This window comes from Colletes latitarsis, chromosome 2 (assembly GCF_051014445.1).
Source record: "Colletes latitarsis isolate SP2378_abdomen chromosome 2, iyColLati1, whole genome shotgun sequence".
Lineage (NCBI taxonomy): Eukaryota > Metazoa > Arthropoda > Insecta > Hymenoptera > Colletidae > Colletes > Colletes latitarsis.
In genome coordinates, this window is record NC_135135.1 from 7,463,352 (window position 1) to 7,490,701 (window position 27,350).

The 27,350-nt window shown below is 39.5% G+C and overlaps 1 protein-coding gene across 17 annotated transcripts in view; it reads left to right on the plus strand.

Annotated features, from left to right (window-relative positions):
- The window catches only part of Foxp (forkhead box transcription factor P), a 408,547-nt gene that overhangs the window by 224,524 nt on the left and 156,673 nt on the right, over positions 1-27,350 (plus strand). For all 17 annotated transcript variants that reach the window (XR_013080796.1, XM_076779178.1, XM_076779089.1 and 14 more), the window contains one exon: positions 12,390-12,524. Coding sequence is in view for 16 of the 17 variants with exons in the window: in XM_076779089.1 (XP_076635204.1) it covers positions 12,390-12,524 (135 nt within the window). In the remaining variant the exon portion in view is untranslated. The remainder of the gene's footprint in view (positions 1-12,389; positions 12,525-27,350) is intronic.

Consider the following 27,350-nt stretch of genomic DNA (forward strand, 5'->3'; position numbering starts at 1 on the left):
TCGTCGCCCTAACAGCGTTGCGCTGTCGGAGATGGATGAAGTTGATCAAAGGATTCGACCGTGGAGAATCTAATTCGATGGTCCAACGTGGGGTGGGCCCGTTGGAAACTGGTCGACATCGGTGTCTTCAATTTTTGAGAATTTTTTTCAAATGGAACTGTGAGTCCCTCTTGTAGGATATTTGGGTCACGTGTTTATTAGCATTTCATGAATGTATAGTATTTCTTTTAATTTGAAAATCAAGACAATTACAATTACGTGTGCTACGCGACTGAATGCAGGTGTTCATCCGAAGTGGTCTGACAGGGTGCAAGATTTAAATTATACTGTTAATAAAATAGCGAAATAGTATGAATGCAGCTATCGCTTATGAAGTACGAAAATTCTATATAAAATTTAAGCCATTCTATCTGTGAGTGTTACAGAATAATACAATATTATTAATTCCATACATGCTAATTGGAAGAATGTACGATTATTTTAATAGTTTAAGCATTTTTAACTTTCTTCGTTTGAATTAAATTTGACTGCCAAATAATGATGCTTCAGTAAATAAAAACAAAATCTCTAACACCCGAAGATGAGACGATTCAGCGAAGGAGAAAAACTCGAAACTTAGACACACTCTGAACGGATCACTTTCCAAAGATAAGAATTTTTCGAAAGACGTTGAATTAATTAACGGAAGATCTAAGAATTAAGAAATCGTATAAGAAGATTTGTATTTAGTACGTGGCTGATATTTCTGTATTTTTACATACAATCTACTAGAAAGGCAAAGTCTGACGAAGCGACTAGATAATTATTGGCATGGGTTCGAGAGTGTTGCTGGGTTCAGCGTCGAGAAGATGGAACGGGAATTCGACGAGGGCTTCTTATTTCGCGCTAGTATCAGTTTGGAGACGACAGAGAGAGAATGGAAGGTTAAGATCGTCCCTCTCGGTCCATAATAAAAGAAGGCAGATTAATGCCTTCGGTCTTGAATCCAATCAACATTATTCTGACAATAGTCCGCCAGCCAATACCCGTTCTACTCTGCTCGAGCTGATATTATCAACAGTTCGCCCCGTCCTCCGCCCAACCGCCCCCTCCAGCCACTGTTCTGTACGACAGCCACCCCTAACGTCTTTCTCTACCCTCGTGCCGCTTCTCGGTACTTTCACACCCCTAGACACCTCGCTCGTTCTTAATTCCACGGCTGGATGATAAGTATGCTAACAAGAGAACCACCGGCACGGATACAGAGGGGGTGTGGAACGGCACGGGTGACTGGTACCTTAAACCCAAATTAACGCTACGCTCACATAAACGCCGTCGACTTCTCCGTCAATGTTAATGTCTACCAGAGGCCATTAGCCGATCGAACCTTGTCGAGAACTCGGATCGACGTTCGCTAAGGTCGAACGCTTTTCTTCGGCCCGTCCCCTTAATCGCCACCGCGATAAATCAGCCAGAGAAAAACGCGATGCTGGTCCGTCGATGGAACCAGTCCTTCGTACTGATATTTTTCGGGTCCCTTCGTCCGATGGTCAGTCGACTTCCAACGATAGAATCTCGCGACGTTTGTCATTACGGGCAAACAAATTCACCCTGAACCACTTACCCTTAAGTGACTTACCATTTCAATATCACTATGACACGACAAATAGACATCTATTTTATTAGAAATTATTTTAATCCATCAGCTTATTAAATTGTACTATTCTCCAAATATAGCGTAATCTTTTTATCAGACAGTAGATTGAAATTCGTGGTTTCTTATTTTCTTCGAATCGACAACAGTATACTTTGATGCAAAAAATAAGTATGTAGTGTGTTAAGAAAATTATACTCGGATAAAATTTTAATGTATTGTTATAAGTAGAGACTAAAATCAAATAATTATTAAGAAGAATAAAGGTTCTATTTACAAAACGTATTTAAAAAGAGAATAATAAATTGGTACAAGGAACACGGTCTCTTGAAACAGAGGTATGCAACGATTAATTGGACAAAAGAGAAGCTTGTTTGCAATACAGGAGAGAAATGTGGAAATACAAACATATTTAAAAGAGAATCAAGCAGCCAGAAACGTCCATACGTTCCATATTGGCAGAAAACAAATTCTAAAAAATTCCCAATAGTAATAGAAACACAGTGACGTTATATTGCTATTTCTACTACAAGCAACTAGTGGACGGTTCTCTTCCACTGGTGGTAGTATTCAGAGTCGCGCGTTGTGCGGTTAATTTTTTATTGGAATACCAGTACTAATACAGATTTATTGGAATAACATTCCAAAAAAGCTTCCTGCAATAAAAAACAACCTACATGCCATTTATGAACATCGAGCAGGGGTGCAATCTCGATATAAAAATATATTGAATTAAAATTTTGTTACGATGAAGTCATTCTTGAATAAGTGTTCTTTAGGATCGAGAATAATGTTGGTATTTTTTGGTCACTTTTATTTTTACTCGAATTTTCACGATCATTTTCGATATACAGGCTGAGTCATTTAACTCTTTTACCTTAATTTTTCTTGCAAACTACACTTGTACAAAAAAATGTTTCGAACGAAAGTTGTTTGGTATAAAGAGGAGCATACACGTCAATAATTAATTTTTTGCTGTTTTTCTTTTTTATCAAATTTTTCTGCATACAAACATTTTGTTCTGAGAGTTTTCCTCAGAGGCATCATAGGCGAGGATCATATCCCGCTTTTCAATATTACTAAATTTCATTATGACTGTGATATTTGTCACGTTCGCGTTTGCTGATGACTTATCACTGCGGAATTGATTCATGCAGCAATAACATTAGAAGATTCTACATGTTTGTAAACATTGAAACTGAGGCAAGCGTTGTATGGAATTCTCCTACACAAAAGTTTCACGATCCTTCACTGGAGAATATCTCGGTAACTATTCATTTCTGATGCATTTTAATAATGTTTTATTCTATATTCAATAGACTTTCGAATGGCATGATTGAACGTTATAGTTAAAAAACTCAAGGTGTCCTTCATATTTTGAAAACAAGAAAAACAGCAAAAAATTCATTGTTGCCGTGTATGCTGCTCTTTATAGCAAACAACTTTCGTTTGAAACATTTTTTTATACAATATGTACTTTACAAGAAAAATTAAGGTGAACGAGTTAAATGACACCCTGTATAACGTAGTAGATGTATTTATTAGTATAAGAATTTTGCAAGTACTTTAATTGAAATAAACGTGCCAACAATTTTTGTCGGCAAAACTCGAGCCACGGATCCTCCAAAGGGGTTGTTTTCTACCACCAGTCTTCCAAATATCAGTGAAACAGAACTCGGAGAAAGAACTACCTAAAGGAAATTCTCGACAAACAGACATTTCGCCGACGAGTTCTGAACGACGACCCGCGGAAAATTTCCATCCCCCGGTGGCGGTTATCGCTGGTACTTCCGCGAGTTGTAAACCGTACCCTTTCTTTAACAAATACGCCCATCAAAAACTAATATCCATAGTTTTTGATGCGATCGCCCTCGCCGCCGCGACACCGCCCAAGGAAAAGCCCCGCGAAGAAAGAACGACGACCAACACGCGACACGGTGGACAAACCGGGGCGAAGTCGTGCCAAGGGGGAGCGTTTCGGGAACCTATAAAGCCGTGTTTTACGAGGGAAGATAATGCGATGAAAGATGCGAACGGCGGCCAGTCATGCCTAAAGAGTATGTGTAACCGGACCATCCGACCGCCTTCTTTCACAGTCCCGATCTAACCCCCGCGGTTTTCGCGGCCTTTCAACGTGGGGTCGAAGACGGGGGTGGGTGGACGGACCCGTTCCACGGCCATAATATATCAATTTCGTATTCTAATGTCCAGGCGGTTAATTCAAAAAGCGTCGACGCTGCGGAAACCTAAGCGGTCGTGGCTGCTCCCGGTTCCTGCCCGGAGGGTGACTGTCCTCCGGGTTCTCCTCCCACGTTCGCCCGTCGAAGAAATAAGGGTGGCACGGAATAGTTCTGATTCCCGGTGCTCGCAGCCTCGTTGTCACGTATGCTGTCGCTGATACGCGCGAGTTTCGCCATCAGCCTGTTCGCTCGTGTCGCAGATAATTGGGGGGAACGGCTGTTTGCGGTCCCGCGGGGATGCTCCGCCCCCGCCCCCGTCCTCCAGAAAACGGAATGACGTACAATCTGCCCGGGACTTCGGGACGAAAGCGAAATTGCGCGCGAAAGGGCGCCCGTTGGCCGATCGGCGAAGGAAGTACACGGTTCGCTCGTTTGTTTCTCGTTAATCGACCGTGCGAAGATGCCTCAAATTTTGCGATCGTGTGTACAGGGTGTTCGTAAGAAAAAGAAAATTATTAGGGAAAATTAAATGGCATGGATCGAGGCACAAACTGAATGCAATTTTATTCTTTTTACTCGAAACGTACGGATTTCTTTTTCTGTGCACAATGGTGATTCTTAAAATGAACTCCAGGCGTGATTCGTAAGTTGAACATTTGTATCTGTCTGGTGAAAGATAAAGGCGACTTGGAAAGATGTGCTTTACGAAAGATGAACATTGCTTAGTTAATACTCTCTCTCGGATCTAATTACACACAACAAACTTCGATATTCGACGAGAAATGTTGGATTTTCATTAACTTTAGGACCAACCAGAAGTTCGATATGCAGAAAGTTGAAAGTTTGTACTAAACACTCGAGGTTACCAAAAGCAGGTTGTCAATCAACCCTCGTAATACAGTGTTTAAGGTAAACAATTTTCTCAACAAAATGGCGTTAAAATTTGTATAACCAGTTCCCCAGTCTATAAGAATACATTTTTAGCCCTATCACTCGTATTTATATTTGAGAAACGTATCAATCTTTTATTTATTTATTTTATTTTGTATATACACACACATTTAAGCAGAAACTGAAAGTTTTGTAACAAGGGTCTCTAGAATGAAATACTAATATATCAAGAATACTAATTTGTTGATTGAGGCTTGGTTAAGAAGTTATTAACGTTTAAAGTTGCGCCTGTAGAACGGCAATCTGCGAACAGCTACGTACATGCGATAGTGGTTCTCACTCAGTATGAGAAACTCTATTTACTGACGTATCGACAGTCTTACAGTATTGTGAGTGAGAACCACTAGGACTGACCTGTCATCCTATCGAGCACACACAGCTGTTCGCAGATTGATTTTCGTCTTATTTCGGCCTCTAGAATCTCCTATTAAAATTTTTCCCAGGGGTGGCCGAACACTCTGCATGTATATATAATAATAAAATGTACGATGGCGACTATATGGCGACATACAAATGCAAAGGGTTAATATTCTTAACACTAGAAGTACCGACAATTATAGTGTATTTATTTGTACCAAAGAAATTGAAACAACAGATACGTGAAGAAATGTATAACTAAATGGAAATAAGTGCTGAAATATCGAGTAAATTTTTTATCATCAATATAAATTTTAGAGGATCATTCTGACTGCTTTCGTATAGAATTCTAGTGTTAAAGAACCTTCGAATCCGTTTCGTCGGCCCTCCAACCCCGTTTGAGCTGTTTCCAATCCTCCAACGTCGCCAGCCGCATAATCGCAGCGTCCAGTCCGCAACGCGTGCCTAGGTGCGCGCAACGCGGACTATGAAGCGACGTTAGAAAAAAGCGATGAGTAATCTGTAATAAAATTCACCGGTGGAGTCGAGTGACATAAACTGCGTCGCGGATGGCCGCTTTATAGTCTCGTAATTTTCATCGTAACCGTCGCGGAACGATGCCGCCGCGTAGTCTCCGCGCGTTGCCCGATCTCCTGGACGACAGACGGAGAAAGAGATCCACCGTTTCGGGGGTAGGGGGAGTGGACGAAAAAAAAAAGGACGAGAGAGTCCTTCGAGTGGCGCGAACTATTAAAAAACGCGCGTCCGCTCAAATTCTCGCCGGTAGTAAATTACCCGAAAAAAGAAATAACCGTTGGATTCGACCACCCTCCTCCGTCGTTGCCCTCTCGCTCGGTTTCCGTCCGGTTCCTCGTCCCTCTAACCTGCTTCCGTCGCCCCTCGCTTAGTTTCAACCCCCCCGTCGGCCCCGAGAGCGTGCTCGAGAGATCGTCGGTCTCTCTTTCCTAGGGTAAAAACCTCTCTCAACGAGGAGCGTCGCGGTCTCAGATAAAAAATTAGCCGGAGTTGCAAACGTTTCCACCTTAAATCATATATTTATCGCGACATTAATTCAACCCTTTTAGGTACCCTTTTTTCCCGGGGCCGCCACTCCGCACGGAGACCGAAACGCCTCCGTGTCCCTCGAGCTCTCTTTTTCTAGGCCCTCCCCCTTCGCCTCCCTTCGTCTTGCCCCCGCGCGGCTCCAGCGACTAACCGCCCGTCCCGTTAGTCCGCCCGCTAATTTCTCAGATTCGAGTATTTTTATGTACCGTCGCGCGAACCTGACGGGGGTAAATCCTCTCGTTTATTATTTAGAAGGGGAGCCCGTGGACGCGTGTACGTGCGCAAGGGGTGGCCAGGACCGCCACACACGCAAACCCCGCTCGTGTTACCTTGTCCTTCTCTCCTTTTTGATGGGGATATACGATCTCGTTATCTCTTCTTACTTCGACTCCCGGCGATTATCCTTCTTTACGGTCGGTTTGCTCGATCGCACACCCACGCGTACGGCGACGTGTCCCAGCGCGAACGACCGTCCGGCTTCGTTCTTAATTCGTGTTGCGTCCGCTTTAGAAACGCGTTCTTCGGTTTTAATTTTTACCCTCTTCGCGACGGAAGGATTAACCCCGTGCCCCGTTGATTGTTCAAAGGCCAACTCGTCGTCGAAGTACCGCAGGATCTCTACTTTACATATTTTAGACGAATGATGCAATCTAATTTTGGAAACTCTTGAACAAATTAGAGAATAAAATATATGCAACAAAGAGGCTCGAAACTTGTGGATTCTGACACTAGCGAAGCTTGCTTTTATTTTGTGTGGGTCACTAGAAGTATTTACAAATTTTTAAAAACTATTATATCATACGTCATGGATTCCTAGAATGAATTATTATTAATATCAATCCTTTGCTCTCGTATTTATATTTGAGAAGGCTACCGATCAACTCAGAATTTTTGTTTTATATTCGATTAAAATGAAAACATTTTTATGGGAACGTATTACAATTTAACTTGTCGGTTTAGTAGGAAAAATTAGAAAAATACACAAATTTAACTATATCTCATCCCCTCTTGAAAAATCATTTCATTTGATATATACACACACATTTAAGCAGAAACTAAAGGAAAACATTGTAAAAAGGGTCCCTAGAATGAAATACTAATGTAAATATATGCAGAATAATAAAATGTATGATGGCGACTATATGGCGACATACGAGTACAAAGGGTTAACTATTATAAAAAGAAATTACAATTCTTCTGTACAAACATGTGTAATGCTATATGATTCTTTTCGAGAGTTCTGTTAATAATGAAAAAGATATGTTCCATAACCTTTTAATAAAGCTTTATAAATAAAGAATTCATGAAGAAGTAAAATTGGTAATTGCGTAGGCCACGTTTGCATTGTGAGTCATTCGATGAAAAGAAACTACGGTAGTCGTAGTTCGGGACATCAAAGGTTTTTGGCGGCAATTTCCAGCCCCGTACGGCGCGTCTACGTTTATGCACAGTGACGTAACCAAACACCATCGAATTCACGAGAGCGCATTACTCACAATGAAATAGGAAACGAGACGTATGTACGTACCCCAGAACCCCAGAGCGACGGTTGTTTACTTAATAAATACATATTTAGTATACGCCACGTACACAAGCCAGGCTGGCCGGCTGCACCTATTTTTGCCCTCAGTTTTGTTGTCATAGGACCGGCGATGGGACGGGGTTCCCCTCGCCGAATCACCGTGGGTTACGGGATACACCTAGCTGCTCGACAATGGGAACGGCTAAAGCCGAGGATTTGCTTCGAATAGTTCTGATAGGACTAGTATCGTAAGCCTAATAAAGTCGCTCGTGGAATTTCTCTTCATCCCCCGTTCGTTCCACGCACGACACCGTCAACGGACAGTTGCGAGTTTTCAAAGTTTTTCATTCGTTCCCTTTTATTTAGACTCGATCTTTTCTTGCCCCTAAAAAACCTCCGCACCGAATTTTATAATTTATTTCCCGATAATTCGATTTACAAATAAACGTAAAACGTTTTATTCTTTGGGGAGGGTCCACAAAAGTCAAGAAATTGGAACGTTCGAAGTTTTCTTTAACTCGAGCATCCTGAATAACAATTCCGCTCTTGTTCGACTATGCACGCGCGCAGCAGTTAAAAGGTTAACGACTCTATTCGGCATAAAAACTGTACGAATTCAAGTACGCGAGCAGAGAGAGAGCAAGGTGAAGCAGCGAGGCTAAACGGTTTTGCAACCTAACATTTAGAAAAAGAATTGTGCTGCGAACGTAAGTAATTTTTCCTGTATCGGCGGAAAATTTTTAAAGCGCGGTTATGTGAAATACAATTGTCGTGTGTTCGAAACACGAGTGAAAGGAATATTTAAGGACACGCCGTTTCGAGGAATATTTCGTCCCCCATTTCCGGTTCGCCTATACAAACTTGAGCCGGTGGTTCAGGTTGCGTCAGACAACACGTGTACACACGTATTTACGAAGCGAGAGGAGCGCGCGAACCTCCTCGCATTTATACGTACCCCAGTCATCTAACGGACGGAATATTCATAATTTAGTAGCCGCATTGTTGATCGAACCATTCGAGTCCAACGAGCAGTCTGTACAATTTTCAAAAATTCGCCCTGCCCCCCCTTTAGAAAAGAATTAAAACTGAAATGTATATCATTTGTAAAAGTAAATTATCGTTCGGTGAATCTCTGATAAAAGTTTCATTTAAACGTATTAATAATCGCAGGGAGTTGCATTTAATTACGTAAATGGGACATCTGGTAAAAACATCTATCCATGAATTTATTACCTAAAAAGGTGTACTGAAAGCAGAATATTAAACAAGAATTTTGTTTACCTTTTTTTAATTGCAATACTTTCTTTTCTTTGTGAATGTTATATCGAATTGAGATAAATTTTATATAATTTGTTTAAGTATACGTGTAAACACTTTGAAAAATATCATAATTGAGTATCTTAGTCTCAACAACCGTTGAATAATCAAATTTTATTACACGAAGAAACATCTGAATTCCGTCTGCGTCTAAAAAACCTCAACTAATCTAAACGCATTCCTCCAAACCAGTGGTTCTTAGCCTCTTTAAACTCACGGCACATATTAGAAGGTTCCTAATCTCTTCTGGCTTACTGTACAGATTAGAGAAAATTCTAAGAGTATGTTATACCAAGGGAAACATTTAAAATTTAAATAAAAATTAATATAAATAACTGTACATAGTAAAAAATATTCGAATTAAAAATTTGCTTTACAATAACCATATTGATCATATACTCGACTAAAAATAAAAATTCACTACCAGATCAGAATCTCAAACTTTCTTATAAACTAAAACTTCGATTTCAAATCACTTATTTTTGTAACTTCGTTAGAATCCACTAATCTTCTGTAAACTTATTTCCTTCAACGCCTCAACTCGAGTATTTGGTTCCACGGTGGATGTTCCAAAGAGTGAAGAATAAATAAACCTCACTAGTATAAATGCGTACGCCACTATCGAGTAATTTTATTTGTCAATCAGAAATTGAAAATATCATGGATATGCCTAATCAGAGAGAACGGTTGACGCGTTTAAGAATCACTGCTCCGAAAAAAGAATGTCCGTTCCAGTTCCCAAGAGTCGAAGCTCACGAGACCGTTGGAAACACTTACCTCTAAAAACCCACCTACCCTAAGCTTTTCTAGCCCCTCCCCGGCGCGAGAAAAAGAAAGAACGAGAGAGAGAGAGAGAAAAAAAGAACTAAAACAGAGTCCCCGTCGCATGGACTCAGCTGCGCGCGTAACGTTAACGAAGCGGCCGATCGGCGTGTCACGGAGTTAGGCATAGCGCGCAGCCGCTCGCCAAACAACCGTGCGACGATGTGTAATGTTCGAGCACAGACAAGCATATGGGAAGACAAGAGAGAAGGCAAGACAGGGCCGAGCGAGCGAGCCAAGCCAGCCACGGTACAACGTGCCTCGTATATGATGTACTGGTTTGCCTGGCGGCGGTGGGGTCAGGGACGTGACGAAGGGTGGGTGTTACGGTGAAGCGAGAGGGGAAAAGTCTTCAGACACGGGGCAGGGGAGGGCAGGCCGCGATAAGTGGGGAGGGGGAGATGCCGACAGAGAGAAGGTAGGGCACACAAGAGTAGAAGACGTAGCTAGGCGGGATGGGGAGAGGGGTGAGAGAGCGGCTGAAAGCAGGCCTGTTGGTTGGTTTCAACTATATTTGTTTATATTTACACAATAAGCAACAGCCTCGCCGGTTGGGCGGCTTGGTATGCCTGTGCCGCTTTTAGTGTTTAGTCCTCGCTACTCGGTCGCCGCGCGAACGTTGCTTTTCGTCTTCTTTACGGCCGTCACCGTTCCTCCGCATTGTGCACTGCGTCCCTCGAGCCGTCAGCCGGCTTCTCTTTCTTTATCGGCCGCGTTCCGCGCCGCGTTTTGACGGCTCTGCGCGTCCACGTGCGTTCTAACCTCCAAGCGACAGTGTGTTTCCTCGCCCCGTGTGTATACGTGCGTGCGCGCGTCGCGAACGGAACAACGGACGCGACTCGCACCGAGATTCTTTTTCGAAGAGAAAGCGATCGCTTTGGGCATGATCGGTTCGCGAAAATCGTGACGAACAGCGGTGCTTCCGGTATGGTGTTTCTACGATCGAGACGCGCGTCTCGTCGCGAGTGGTGATGTCGTAACCAAGTGTCCGTATTTACGTTCTGTTTACACGCCCGCCTTTTTCTCGGAACGGAAAGTGTTGCGCCCGGGTGTGTGAAATGATTTGACCCGCTTACGCGGCTGGATATTTGACTACGCTCTCATGAATACCGGGCCAACTGTCGGTTGGCCACATCGAAGAACGAGGATTTTTTTCGAAGTAAGCATCCACGGGCAACCAACGGCCCGAGAAACTTAAAAAAGAAACGTATTTCGCGGTTACGAGGCGAACGTGGAATTTACGAATTGTACGATTGCTGAAGAGGGGTGGGGGGAGGGGGTCTGTGGAGTCCTCGATTTATTGTTACGAGTTGAATAACACGAAAATTTTTTACACTTTTATACGAAACGAGTAAAATTTGAGTTAGCACAGCTGTGTTTAATCGAGTAAATGACGTTAATAAATCGTTGTATTGTGTTCCTACTAGTCATATATTATTTTTAGTTTATACTCTAAAATATATTTTGTTATAACTCGTGTATATTTAGATGTTAACCTTAATTCTACTTGGGTGCAAAGGTGACTAAAATTTTATTGGAGTAATAGATGATGAAAATAGTAATTTTTGTGGAAGAAATAACGAATCGAAAGTTGTTTATTTTTTATTATTTGAAATTTTTATCTAAATAGGAGCTTTGTCCCAGCAATTATAGGGTTCATATACTAATGATATTTTATGTGTTTTATCATATAATAGTAAATATATTGTATAACTCAATAATATAAAATTATTTACAAACTCTAATCTTATTCAAGTTTCTTTTAATTTCTCCATTCATAAGATACGGATCTCTGCTCAACTTCACGAAACTTCTAAAATCATTATATACTAAATGCATTGTAGAGAGAAAGGAAGATTGTATGTATAATCTACGCGGAATCGACCTGAGACTAATCTTTGTTTCCTCGTACAATACATCGTATTATACGAAAAAACGATTCAATTTGCGTGGTATTCGAATCACGTGGAAATCTTTGGAACGAATCCGCGCCTTTGCTATATTCTTTCCTTTATAGTGCCCACATGCATTAATTTGTTTCGATATTGTAATTTACTCAAAATATTTTTTGCAAAATTTTAAGAAAATTACCAGTTATTTGAAAAGGAAAATTGTACGTATGTCTCCCACGTGTAGTCAATCTGAGGCTAGTCTTTGTTTCTCCATGCAATACATCGTATTATACGAATAAAAAGCGATTCGATTCGCACGGTATGGACTACGGCGGAAAATTTTGCGACGAATTAACCGCATAAGTCGACATACTGTTTATTATTAGCGGCGTGTTGGAGCGCAACATTGTTGCGAATGCAATGGAATCGCGTCAGACGCGATCTAAAATTGTTCGTCCGGCGAGAGTAATATCGGATAACAATGCTCGATTCTGGAGCTTCATAGAACTTTCGTTATTCGCGATCGTGAAATATTCGACGACGGGACACCGGTGCGATCGAGGCAACGTCGAGGAATTTCGTTCGGTTTAACGTACGAAGTTCACTGCACCAGAATCCGCGGATTGACGTAACGATGATCGTGATTTCAGGACGATGGCATAATGGATCATGACACAGACGGAGACGGCGCGATCAACTTGTCAACGTCGCAACGACCCTCCGCCGCCACCACCCCTAATGGTGACACCCCCTCGTACGGACAAGATCAACAAGACAACGATCAGGTAAGGAGTTAATCTACAAAATTTGCATTCGATCAGACAACGATCAACCATCACAACAATAGCACTTCTTTTCCTGTACGTTATAAACAAATTATAAATCTGACTTAATTTTGTTGTTAACAGTATAAACTACGATTGTCTAACTATAATTAGAAGTTTGTGATAGTCGAAATGTACTTTTCAGTTTTATACATTCCAATATTAGAGTTGAACGATGGTCCATATAATTTCAGTGATTCGAACGACACGGAGCTTTAGAGCAAAGAAATGGTGATAGAAATAACTTTCTCAGAGTTTAGAGTACTATATACATTACTTAAAATTATAAGTAAAAATCGAGAATGAAATGATGGTTTATTTTGACCTGAATGAAAAAATACAAAGTGGGGTTGCATCGTGAAATGACATTCCCCCCTTTTCTCGATGGAAGTTTTTCCAATCGATTAAATTTGTATTCGTTTCTTTGTCCCATATTTGTTATTCGAAATTTTCAAGATTTCAAAAGATCGTACATTTTCGGTTAGATCATCCCTTCCTCGACGATCGCTGAGATATCCTGTTGCGATCGTCGTCTCGCGAATAACGCTAATTTTAGAAGCAAATATCAGCTCGCGTTCGATAAAGTCTAACGCGAGTTAAGACGTCCGGGGGGGAGTCATTGATTTCCGAGAACAGAGGAAATCTTCTCACGATAAGAGGCACTCGGTTACGATCTCCGTTTCTGGGTCGTTGTAGAAAATCGAAAATGGAATCGAACGGTCGGCCTGCATCCGGCCGTCGCGATACAAGACGAGAAAACGCGTAAACGTTCCGTGAGGGGGGGTGTGTTTCGACCTTAAATCGACAGTTTTTCTCCTTCTCCGTGGCAAGGCTGGCCCGAACGCGATACTTCCGAGGCGTTTGACACCCAGCCACCATAAAATCGAGCCCCCTGATTTCAAATTCAATTCAAAATCCCGCGTTCGCGGCTGAACGCAATATACCCGGCTACGGGTAGCGGCGAGCGCTCGACGAGGGAAACAAATGTTTTATGGCCCTTAAAGCGGCCTTTTCGACGGTTTCCTTTTCCGAAGGGGGGAACGATATGGCAGCACCGTTGACGCAGGTATAGAAGCCAGCCTCGGAATGCATATATGCGTGACACGCGCGGTTAGACAGCCCCGAGAACTGTACTTCCATTCCGATACGTTGCGCCGTGAAAACAGTGTTTCAAAACAGTCGCTTAGTAACAGCTAAATGAGAACAAATCGACAGTACGAAACGAAACTTACCCTTATTAACCCTTTGTCGCAACAGTATTAAATTATCTTTGGACAGAGAAATTATTTCTTGGTTATTCGTGAATTAATTAACATCTTTAGAGCTTCCATACAGCGTCGTGCATTTGGATATTAATATTTCTTTTTAAGTGCAAAATAATTTTGTTTTAAATTGCTGAGCAAATACAGGGGATCCTTCTATGAAGGCTTTATTCTTTTTCATGGGTCCTCAATGACAGACAGGACTTCCCAAATCTTTATTTTTCGTACCCCGCGTATTTTAAAAGGATGAGATTGAATAAAGCATCCCAAATACTTTGGGAACCTATGCAATAGAGTGTTAATTCTTTGCGTTATAAGGAAACATAAATTCAGGAGTTTACTAAAAGATTATGGAACTTCGACTCTGTTGGAGATAATGGTTAGAATTACGTATCTTTTCAAGGGTACTGGAACATACGGAGGTACATTTAGTTTGTAAATTATTAGGGACACTATTATAGAAAAGTGACATTGGGGTGCTCTAGAAAATATTGCAATGATGTATCGTCTTTCATCATCGTTCTGGAAACAATTATATTCTTCCACTATGCTGGTTGTTTGAATGCAAAATCTTCAAACACTCACGTTTCACGTTGTCTTCATTGTTTAATCTAATCAAAGTCTGAATGAATTATACTTCTTATTATATATAGATTTTGTTTCCAATAGCAACGACCCGTGAATCCATTTACACGTTCCATTCAATCAGTAAAATGCAATCTTAAAAAATGTTGACCTTGAAAGTTGATCAAAGTCAATTTTGCGGCGATCCAAAGGCGTAGAATCTCTTTCGTAGAATAATTATTGAAATTAATAATGTAACAAAACTGTTGGACTCTATAAACTTTATAAGAAAATAACGTTGTTAAGGCTACATAAAACATGGCGAATATTTGGCCCAAGCACATTATCACAGTGTATACGTGTATTTCCAATTATATCTTCAGTATTTTTACTAATTCGAACGCTATGAATTTCTGGCCCAGTCAGCGTGTTTCGAAATTTCATTTTCCCGACAAAGCAGATTTTCTCGGTAAGAAACATTTATTCCGTCTCGTCAAGTTATCTCCCCCCCCCCCTTTCCCGGGCGAAATTGCTTCCTTTGAAATTGTACTGTACAATATTAATTTCGTTACCCCTTTCGCGTGGAAAGCCCCGCGATAATTCACTGTTCATCGATAACGTCCAGTGGCGGGAATAAATTATTTTAATAATCGCCGCGAGCGGGCCGTAAGCATTGGTTCGCTAGGATATTTTTATTCGTGCGCCGTTTACGCGCGCGCCTTTATGGCTGTGTGCGCGTAGATAGTAACGGTGAATATCAAGTTCACGTGACGCACCAGGTAAATACGTGTGTACCAACACGATCCCGTGAATTACACGTGCGACACGTACATCTGCTCGCCTGTTGGTTACGTGTAAACAGAGATTCGCTTATCGTCAGGCTGACACGTATACATAAGTGTACGCAGAGAGATATTTTTGGGATTATTTTAACGACACACTGGTCTAGTTTCTCGAGCTTTTTTCCGTTTCGTTCGACGTTGCCGACGTTGAAACAATCGCGAGGCAATCGTGAATTCCACAGTTAGTTGTTCGAAAACGACGCGATCAAATAATTGCATAATTAGCCAATCGTTTGGTGCACTCTTTGCCTATAAAATTGATATACCAAAATTTGGCATTAATTTCTGAACGTTGTATACCATTAATGGTTATTTTTTGTTATTTTTTTAAGATGACTCGGACAGTTGACATAGTTTTTTTTAATAATAAGGAAATTACATTTGACGATTTCTGTAAGATTCGTAGGATAATATGGTAGTATTAAGTTCATAGTTGACCCCTGTTTTCTAGTATTTTTAGCGCGGATGACTTAAATGCTTCAGTTTGAAACGGAGCATTCTTAAGGATTCCTGGTGTAACTACTTTAAAAATGATTAATATTCAGGAATTATTTTCGAAAAAAATATTGTTCATTTGGATTGTACTCTTTTGGGGGATACGAGAAGATATATTTGAATTACAGAAAATAATTTTTTCATGTGAATTATTCGTCGATACAACTCGTATTTATATTCTGTGTACCAACAACTTCTTTTAAAGTTAGATGGTTTACGGCTAGTATCACACCTATTTTTAAAATAAAATAATAGAAAACAGTAAAGTTTGTAGCGTTTGAAAGAAAAATTAACTTTCTCCCTCAAATAAATTAATTTTTTATCCAGAAAAGAAATTTTATAAGAAAACTAAAATTCAAATTTCAAACTCAGTTCTTCTGAGAAACATATGATAAATTTACTTCTAAGTTATCTTAGACTCCAATTTGAAGAATGTGATTTCGAGAAAGAACAATAATTAAAATAATTTAAACGTTTTCTTTTTCCTCGACTGAAACAATTTCCCTATCAGTGTGCCACGAATTCATAAAATTATTATTGAGTTTAATGAATTACTAATTTTTTTGTAAGCTGTGCCCTGTTTCCAATAATAATTAGACCAATTCTGTTGGCGTTAAGAGGCTCGTAATGGTTCGATGAGAAAAGCAAAGTCGTTAATGGGCGTAATTCACGCCGGACCTTCGGAAGCGTGAGATTCGAGGCGATTCGAAGATCGAGTTTTGAGAAACTATCAAGTTCTGCTGACCGCTCGGCAGCTCGACCACGACTTCCTGTCTCCATTGTGCCATCGAGGGGCCGTTCTTGCCGGGCTCTGTAACTTCAGAGGAGTGCTGATGCTCCAACTTGTTGGCTCCGTTAACACCTTCAATTGTTTTCACGGCGCCAATTATTTGCAATTACCGTGGAATTCTCGATCGGGCGTTTCGCAAGATGGCTCGATCGTGACTTCGCTGATCGTGTAAAATTTATTTTCGTCGATTCCTCGCGTGCCCGCGAACACCGATGCATCAACGAAGGTGGATTAAAAATTTGTGCATTCTGGCTCGTGAATGTTTCCGAGCGTTCCATTACAGTCGCTGCGAAATTAATGTCGAGCTTTCAGGAGGATCGAAACTTGGAGACACCGGCCAAGCGAGTTCGAATTCTGGTTTGCACTTCGCGAAAGGAGATATCCTGGCTGTCGCGAAGGACCAACACGCGCCTAAGTTTCTGCGGTTTCGTAGTCGATCGAAGTCCCGCGGCGGTTGGCTGACGTTGTTTATAATTTAAGAGGCTAGCAGAAGTCGAGGGTTGCTCTCGCGAGCGTTCGAATGACGTCAGTGGATAACTAAGACGCGAGTTCTCGTATCGCGAGTTCAAGAAATTTGGTAAACAAATCGATGGAACGGTCCCGATGAAACATTAATTCGTTTCGCGGCGTTCTTGCCGGTTAAAGAAATTGGACCGCCGGGTCCTTCGACGGTTTAGGGAAAATAAGATACTATTTAATTATTCAACGGTTAATTTGGTGGTTGGAAAACAGAATCGCGATTTTGGTCTGACCCGCGAAAAATAAAATGTCCCGACCTGTATCCGTTTTGATATAACGCGGCTAAACTCGGAAGGGCCACTACGACGAACGCGTTTTAATATTAGCCGGATAGTCGATACTTGAAATACGTCTTCGCTCCTTGGATCCTTCGAAACGTGGGGACAGAAAATAGAATTCGACGTCCACGGTTTCGCGTAGCCTTGCATCGCCTACAAACCGTCGATTTTATTATGGGAGAATATATTCGGAAACGTTTAACGATAGTTCTTTTTGCCCAGATGTCTCGAGTAAATTGCCTCTTTGTTGGCAAGTTCGAGAATTTTTAAAAATTCACGAACAGAACAGATTTTTCGTCCTTGCGAAGTTTCGGTTTCGGGGGATGAAATCACCCCTTGACACGAATGTAGATTTTCAAAACAGGATACTAAAACGTAGAATTTAAATGTCTTTTTACGTCTACTAAACTGTGTATCGATAATTATCGAAAGAACAACTAAAAGACTATTTGATAAACATTGGATTTTTCGATAATTATTTTTACATCGTGTAGTAGTTTTTAATATTTGTCAACGTTTTGAAGAAATATCTAATGGAACGATACATGTACAATGAGTGTTATAACAATTGTAATTCAAGGACATCCAAGGTCATCGAAGGTCAATTGCGAAGGATAATATACAGCGTGTTCGGCTACCACTGGGAAAAATTTTAATGGGAGATTCTAGAGGCCAAAATAAGGCGAAAATCAAGAATATCAATTTCTTGACTGAGGCTTCATTAAAAAGTTATTAACAAATTAAATTAAAAAATTTCAAATAGTTCTGGAAAAGTTATTTTTGGTTGCAGCGGCCAATTATAAGCATTTTTCGTGAATAGACATATCCCTGAAATCCTACCCACTTTTGAGAAAAAAATTCGAATAAGTGCTGAAATTTTTTGGCAAAAAAAAATTTTTCAAATCGTTCTGAAAAAAATTATTTTCTGTTGCAAGAGTCGATTACAATCATTTTTGGTCATTATACATACCCCCGAAATCCTACGCAGTTTCGAGAAAAAAATTCATTACCGAAAATATAATTTCTGGCCTGAAATGGTTCCCCGAAATTTCATGCAAATCTTTAAAACACCATAACTCCTGAACGGTTTGGACGATTTTAATGTTTAAAAAAGCAAACAAGGCGTATTTTGGTGTAGAATATGTAGAAATTCCAACAATAATGCAGAAGTTGTTCTTTGACCCCGTAAAATGAGAAAAACCACATAAAAATGGTCCAATTTTCAAACAGCCAATACTTCTACAATAGTGAATATATTTCAATGAAACTTTTTTCTGAAGTAGAGCTCATGGGTACCTGCAAAAAAGTATTACACAACTTTTCTGTAGGGCGTCAAATGAAATTACTAAAAATCAAAAACAAATTTTTAAGAAAAATCGACGGGGGGGTGGTGCCTAAATTTTTTGACGAAAAAAAAATTTTTCAAATCGTTCTAAAAAAATTATTTTCAGTTATGGGGATCAATTATAATCATTTTTGGTGAATAGACCTATCCCCGAAATCCTACCCACTTTTTAGAAAAAAATTCAGTACGAGCGGAACTTTAAACGTTAATAACTTTTTAACGAAATCTCCATTGACAAATTAGTATTCTTGATTTTCGTTTTATTTTGACCTCTAGAATCTCCCATTAAAATTTTTCCCAGGGGTGGCCGAACACCCTGTATAATTTGAAGAAAAAGAATATGCATCTTTAAGTTCTAATTTAAGTTTCAGGACGGTGGTTTTGACTTTATTGCATGTCGAACTTTTACAGTATACATTTCTTATTTTAATTTTTCCACGAATAGAAGTCTAAACTCGTGAAGTTTGGAAAACTGATGGGTCATTTTTAGAGTCTCAAATCACCAGTCCAAATATTTCTGTACTTTCCGGGTGGTTGTACACAGTAATAAGTACATTTTCTGATAATCGTGGATAAATCGTGCACACTTCTGGCGATTTAAAAGTCTCATTAATACCAGGAATCTGATCCTGCATAATTCCACAGGTATTAACGCACCAAGGTCTTTGTGTATCAATTTAGTCTGCTAATAAAATATTATTTCTTTTAATTCGTTCTTCTTCATGCAAAACTCCAGAGAAAATGTCTCTAAAATAATTATTTGTTTCTACGAGCAAAGAATGGAAAATTCTCATATTGAAAAAAAAATATTAGCGAGTTTGTCTATGAAAATATTAAAAAGAAACGTTTCTAGAACCCAGTGTGAAACACAGGAAAGAACTGTTATCAGATTTAGCGTGTAAATTCAAAATTGCAGTCATGAGTCACCATGATTTGTTTCGAACCTTGCATATACACTGCAGACTCTGATCACTGTGCTATCTTGGACCGTGAGATCATCGTATCTGTTAAAGATGCAATATAAACAAATACTGTAGCGCGAAAATGAGTGGAAGAGTTGTTATGCGTACACGAATGTCATTTTAAACTGATGTTGTTTATTAATACTTCATCCGCCGAAATAAAGAGAAAAATATCCTTGACTGTTTCGAATACTCGGAAACTATTATTTTTATACAAAAATATGCATTACGTTCTATGACAATGGATCGCTAAATTAAAAGTAAAGTGTAAACGACTTTGGAAATTGAATTAAAAATTGATAGGACCGATGAGATTGAGTTATTGAAACTGAAATGAAAATTTTCAGACTCGTCATCGTGCCTATTTATTATAAATAAACAACAGAAACTTTCACAAGATTCAGATACGCTGGAAAAGATGTCTACTTTTAATCCTTAAGTGGATTATTGGGGCCGCTGCGGCCCTCCGCTAATTTAAAGTAATAATTGTTTAATATGTGTGTCAATGTAGTTATTTGAAAATTTATGTAATCCTCCGTTAGTCCATTGTTTTTTAAATGCTTTAACTCTTTGTAGTACAGGATTTCAGATAATAAAATAGACCCATGTTGCATAGAAATTTTATTGCGTTTTAAATTAAACAAAATTGGTATATTTTCATTAATAAAGTAAAAACATAAAAGCATAATGTAAAAACATAAAAAAAGATTGTCGCAATAAACCTTCCGCTTGCAACAATTGATGAACATTGGCATGTTGAATATTACCAATACAAGTGAATACATTTGTAATATTTGTTGAAGATATTACCAACTGCTTTACGTAAATAAGACGAAATATAAACCTAGGCACATGTAGCTATTGCAATATTTCGAGATAGGACTAAAAATATTCCACCATGCATTAGGGTGCATCAAAAAGGTGTGACACTTTTAATCCCAGCGTGTCCTAGAAAGTTAAAGGAAAATTGATTTACATTTACCAATTTAATAAAAATCAACATTAAGTAGAGGTTGAGAGTCCACTTAAGGGTTAATCAGAGCGATGACAGAAGGAAAATGTTTTTGACTTAAAAATACTATACAACGCATTAATAAAGAAACTTTCGTCCAGCCCTAAGTGCCACAGTGAGCAGCCAGAAACCGAACGTAGTGTCGAATCCAGTTCGACGTCGCGTCGCAAAAGGGTTAAGATCGACCCGGAGGCAAGAACGTATTAAAACGTCGCTCTCTTTTCATTTCTCTCGATTCAGGACCGGGAATTCGTAATCGCGAGGAACGCGCGACGCTGGTATTCCCTGATTAAACAAACTTTCGCTCGCGTCGGTGTCAATATTTCATTAGAATCTCGAGGCCGTTTATCCTCCAGTTAATATCCAAACGCCTCCGCAACGAGCAAGAATCCAAAGGATCTGCCGGATAAGGCTGCGGGTATTGACGGGGACGTTTCTCTCTCTCTCTCGTGCTCCGCTGTCTCTTGAAATGCAAAAAGGGGTTGCGTATAAGCGCGGCGCGGGGCGGGGTGGATGCTTAGCGGGAAGGAACGCCGGAGGAAAATAGAAAAAAGGGGGATGGAAGCGGAGGGAAAGAAAGTCCCGATGAAAGACAAGCGAATTCTCACCTTCTATTCCCCTCCCTTGGTTCGCAAATTGCGGATAGGCTGTCCTTTCCAATCAAGCCTGCTCGGCATCCACCACCCCCACACCCTCTCCTCCACCTCCGCCCCCCCCTTTGCTGCCCAATTCTTCTTCTCCATCCCCCTCGTTCCGTTATACTTTTCCACCCTCTTCCTGTTGCCACCCCACCCTCCACACCCTTCTGTTCGAGTGCCTATAACCGGGCTGCAGCCTGATCCGCGTCCTTTCTCTCTCTATTTTTCCCTCTTGCTCGCTTTTTTCCCAGCCCGAATCCCGCCAGTAACTTTTACGTAACACGCTTCGCTATGAATATCGATGCCCGGGGAGTTAAGGAGAATTCGCTTTTCTGTAATTGAAAGAATTTTTGTCGTGCTGAGCCAGCTGGTCTGCGCATAAAAGCCTTCTTTCGTTCCTTTTCTCTCGCTCCGGCCTTCTCGGGGCGGTTTTCTTTTTTCCCTCCGTGGCGCGGAAGCTTCCTGGTCGCGAGGACGTTTCGTCGGATGACGTCGGTGACGAGGATTTTAATAAATTACTGGAAACCGTCCGCTGACTGGCGACTTCTTCCGTCCGACAGCCGCCCCGCCGACGACAGGGCGCGATTCCACGCCGCGAAATATACGCTTTGCTTCGTTCCCTCCGATTTGTCGTCGCGTCCACGATCCTGATAAAAGTGGCAAGAATTTTGATAATAATATTAACCCCTTATCGTACAATGACGAGTCTGACTCGTTACAAATTCTTGATGACAAGTCTCACTCGCTCGTCATTAAGTATACAGGTTAAATCTCCTAACATGACGATCTCAAGTAACTTGTAAGATATTTGTTGTACGAAAAAATGTTTCAAACAAAAGTTGCATGGTATCTAGGGGGACATACAGTGCACTAAGCTGTTTTTTATTATCTTATTTTTTTATTGAAATATTAGGGTCACCTTCAGTTTTTTAAATGGAATGACTAATAGTTTTTTTCGAATATGGATAAATCATCAAATTTTGCATAAAAAAGTATTACACAAAGTGGGACTTCAAATGAATAATTACTGAGATATTTGTTAAACAAATTTTATTTCAAGTGGTGGTCGAAGTGCTATCCATTACAGTCAAAAATTTTAATGAGAGATTCTAGAGGCCAAAATAAGACGAAAATCAAGAATGTCAATTTGTTGATTGAAGCTTTGTTAAAAAGTTATCATCAAAATTATTGTTAAAAATTATTAATAAAATTTGTCTACGTACACGAATTTTTTTCTCGAAAGTGCGAAGGATTTAGGGGGTATGTGTATTCACAAAAAATGATTGTAATCGATCCCTGTAACTAAAAATAATTTTTTTAGAATGATTTGAAATTTTTTTTATCGTCGAAAAGTTTAGGCACCTACCCCCTGTCGATTATTCTCAAAAATTAGTTTTTTATTTTTAGTAATTTTGCTTGACGCTCTACAAAAAAGTTGTCGAATACTTTTTTGTAGGTATCCATAAACTCTAGTTCCCCCCAAAATTTCATTGAAATATATTCACTATTGTAGGAGTTATGGACGTTTGAAAATTGAAACATTTTTATGGGGTTTTTCTTATTTTGCGAGGTCAAGGAATAACTTCTCGAATATTTTTGGAATTTCTACATATTCTACACCAAAATACGCGTTGTTTGCTTTTTTAAACATTAAAATCGTTTAATCCGTTCAGGAGTTATGATGTTTTAAAGATTTGCATGAAATTTCGGGGAACCATTTCAGGCCTCAGATTATATTTTCGGTAATGAATTTTTTTCTCGAAACTGCGTAGGATTTCGGGGGTATGTCTATTCACCAAAAATGATTGTAATTGACCCTCGCAGCCAAAAATATTTTTTCCAGATCGTTTGGAAATGTTTTTCTTTCGCCGAAAATTTTCCGGTCGGTATGGAACTTTAAACGTTAATAACTTTTTAACGAAGCCTTAATCAACAGATTAGTATTCTTGATTTTCGTCTTACTTTGGCCTCTAGAATTTCTCATTCAAATTTTTGACTGTAATGGACAGTATTTTGAACACCGCTTGAAATAAAATTTGTTTAACAAATATCTCAGTAATTATTCATTTGAAGTCCCACTTTGTGTAATACTTTTTTATGCAAAATTTAATGATTTATCCGAATTCGAAAAAAGATATTAGACATTTCATTTAAAAAACTGAATGTGACCCTAATATCTCAATAAAAAAATAAGGTAATAAAAAACAGAGTAGTGCACTGTATGTCCCTCTAGATATCATGCAACTTTTGTTTGAAACATTTTTTCGTATAACGAATACCTTACGAGTTATTCGAGTTCGTCATGTTAGGAGACACCCTGTATATTAAAGTCAACACATCATTCACTAGATATTCGTAAAACAAATCTATACCTTTCCGTAGTCATTCCTTGTGCGAACAAATTTAAACAAACTTAAATAATTTACGTTTCAAAAATTATTTGAAATGAACCCCTTGACATACGATTTAATTTCAAATAATTTTTCAAACGTGTACTATTTAATTTTATTTAAATTTGTTCGTACAAGAAGTGGCCACGAGAAAGAATAGATTTGTTTTACATATACCTCGTGAATATAAAAATGTATTGATTTTAATAGATAAGACTCGATGACGAGTGAGTAGCCTCATGATTGTGAAATATGTCATCAAGAACTTGTAACGAATCAGACTTGTCATTGTTAAAGAGTATAGAATTTAAAGAAACTATTTTATTCCTTATTTTTTAATTATTCTCACTTGTTATAGGTATGAATTAATTCTACATTCACTGACATTGTTTACATAGATACTGTGTTCACCGAAACTCACCTTATCAATAGACGATATTTATACAATTATGGGAAATTTTAATTTTCAAAAAACTACAGAATGCACTTGATACACAAAAATATAAGAAACACTTTAAGATACGAATTACAATATATTTAGGGGTTCAGACCTCCTCTACAAATGAATTTGCATAAAGATCCGCAGTTCAGTTACCTCGATTCACGCACGATCCTCCTGCAACAATCGAGGCACTACTACCTTCTCCGAAATTCTTTTAAAAAATTTCATTATATTTATTTTGGGAAAGTTCGAGGTGTTTCGGTGTCTGTCAAGTTCGCGAATTAAGTCAGCAGGAGGGAGGAGGGCAGTAGGGGTGGTGATCGAAATTCCCGCGGTAAGATAGTAGTCCGGAGTTCAAGTTCGCCGCAACATCGCGACGTCTCGCGTAGTCTTCGAAGTCTTGGTTTTATCTACATTATTAACCGGTTGAAACCTCACGGCTGTGTACTTAAATCCAATCTAGAAATCCCACCCTTCTTAGTCTCCCACCGTTGCTACCCTCGAGGGGCGAAGGTCGACGGAGACTGGCAAGGGCGATTACCCTCCATTATTCACACGCTCGATTCGTGCCCGCTGAGTGATACCTGAGGAAATCTTGTCGAACATCCTCCCGAATTCCAACGATACGCAACAACCGCCCTCGAATTTTTCCACGAGCCGTCCCAGCAACCCCTCTACACTGCATCGCGGCGGTTGACTTCATTAAATGGCTCCTAATTCCTAAACAGTGACATTCCTCCCTCTTACTTCATTTGCTATACCTTTCACAACGTTTCTCTATTTTCTGATGATTTTAAACGTATACAGTGTTTGAACAAATGGCCTTAGAAATTTGAAACAGATAGGTGCGTCAATGACTTCTCCAATAAAAACTTACTGATAAAAACACTTTCGATATTTCTGTATTAATTGAACGATCCTTTCAGGTCCAATCTTTTTTATATTTCAATTCAAACAAAATAGTCGATTTGGAGTGGAAGAACGAAATAATAAAATAGCTTCAAAATTAATTAGAATTTACTTTCAGTATCTACTGTAATGTCGAGTGAAAATCGACTATTTTGGTTCCGAAATATCTATGTAAAGTTCGAAAAAGGTGGATAACAAACTAAAGTTGCAATATTTGATATTGTCGCTAGACAGAGCCTCGTTTGCATCGCGAAGTGATTTAAGTTTCTTCGCGATTATTCGCATAACTGTCGCGAAAGATAGTAAAGAGACTTCGTACGTGAAATCGTCCGGGGCGATAGAACGACGACGATGCGATTCTCGTGAGTTTTTACGATCGGGTTCGCGTCGGTTGACAAAACTACGGAGCGTCGCTGGCCACCTGAAATAACTCGCGGGAGAATCGCGGCTAAACATTTCGTGTCGCTTCGTGTAAACAGCATCGGATACCGCTAAATCTCGTCCCTTCCGTCCCGAAATCTCAAACAGCCGGAGAAGCTCTGCGCGAAGTACACCTGAAACAACTGTCTTTTCGCGTCGAGCGATCTTTAAACATCGTTCCGCCGTCGAATTGTCCTGATTTCGCGTGATTATTTGCAAAGAGAAGACGCAAAACGGTACTCCTTCGATCGTGTAAATAAACTAGTTGTTACCAGCGTCTCCCGTGGCGTTTAAGTCGTCGCTACCAACGGGTTAACGAGCCTAATCTATAATGCACGGATGGAAAAGTAAAAAATATTAAAAATAAAAATAAAAATAAGTTACGATCGTCGAGGATTTACGAATCGATATATCTCAAAAGCGTTGAGTCTTTATCTTATTATGCCACTTGCGATTATTGCACAATATTTGCGAACTCTTACAGTAAGCTTGTAGATTCTGTTCCGAATCATTAACGTTATTTGTATTTAATTCGCGTAGGGCGTTAAACTCCGAAAATTAACCGATTCAAATTCCGCGGCAAGAATACTATTTTTATATTCAAAGAGTCATCAATAATAAAATTCTGTCGTGTGTTCGAAGGAAAAGAAAGTAAATTATTGAAATGGCGAGTAACAATTCGGAAGAAACAATAATAAAATATTTATTCAAATTTGAATAGTAGCGATAGAGAATTTATTTATTAATCGTAACCTATGAATATTATGAGAAAATAGGTATTCGACTCGTTGTTTAGCATGAAATTGAAAGTCGAGGCGTTTTGTATTCGGTGGGTGGGAAGAAACGTGGTTCGTAGGAGAATTTAAAAATTCTGCGAATTGATAAGACGAGGCTGTTAATAGAACGACGAACATATATTTAAACGCGCGACCGATTGGTCGCCAGGAACGCGACATGTTCGAAATAAATACATAACGTAGTATACAACAGAATATTTTCACATCTGTTCGTTTTTATCTTGACGACCACACACGAGCGCTTCGATTACCTTATCAGGCTTATCGACGGTGCTTTGCCAATGGCGTGGCAATAGCAAAATCTCGTCTCTTTTCGATGCGATTTTCCCAGCAGAGTGGAGTCTCGTTAATCCGGGTTCCACTTAAACCATGATCCGTTTAATCCCACGATCCGTCGAAGACTTTGTTGGTGTTTACGATGTGTGAAACACATTCTGCCGATAATGTTGTATGGCGCGTGCTATTCTAATCAAATCTCAACTCAATGGTGGACCTAGAAAAGTCCAAAGGAAAAAGTCTAGAATCCCACCCTTAGAAATTTTAAATAAAAATAGAAATATTAAAGAATCTTCCATAAAAAAAGTCATTGACAGTATGTTGGATTCAAATTAAATTGAAATTTCTTGTTGAACAATAAATTAATTTAAAAAAAGAAGGATGTGGATGTCTTTCAATTATCAATTGCTATTTTCCTTATTTTTTGGATCAGCTTATGCTTCGAGATATATAAATTTATATATTAAAATGTATAATATAAATGAATAATTAAAGTATATGACTTTTTGAATTCACAAAAACTTGCCTATCATATAATTGGGCTGACGCTTCGAAAAGGTGAAAAAGCAAACGATGACGTTCGTAATTAAATGAGAAGAAAATTATCGATAAAATATAATTTTCCACCGATTTCTCGCGTGCTTATAATTTCGTTTCAGTCTCCGATTGACGGAGAAAATCTTCCCTCGGCGCGGATTAGAAGAAAGGAGTCTCGGACCGAGGGTTTCCAGGGTGGGTGGAGCATCGGGGCCTCAGACAGTGAAACTTAATTAAAAGCACGCGCGATGATTATTTGCGGAGCCGGCGTTCAGCGTTTATTTTGGAAATTGCGTCCCCCGCAAGCAG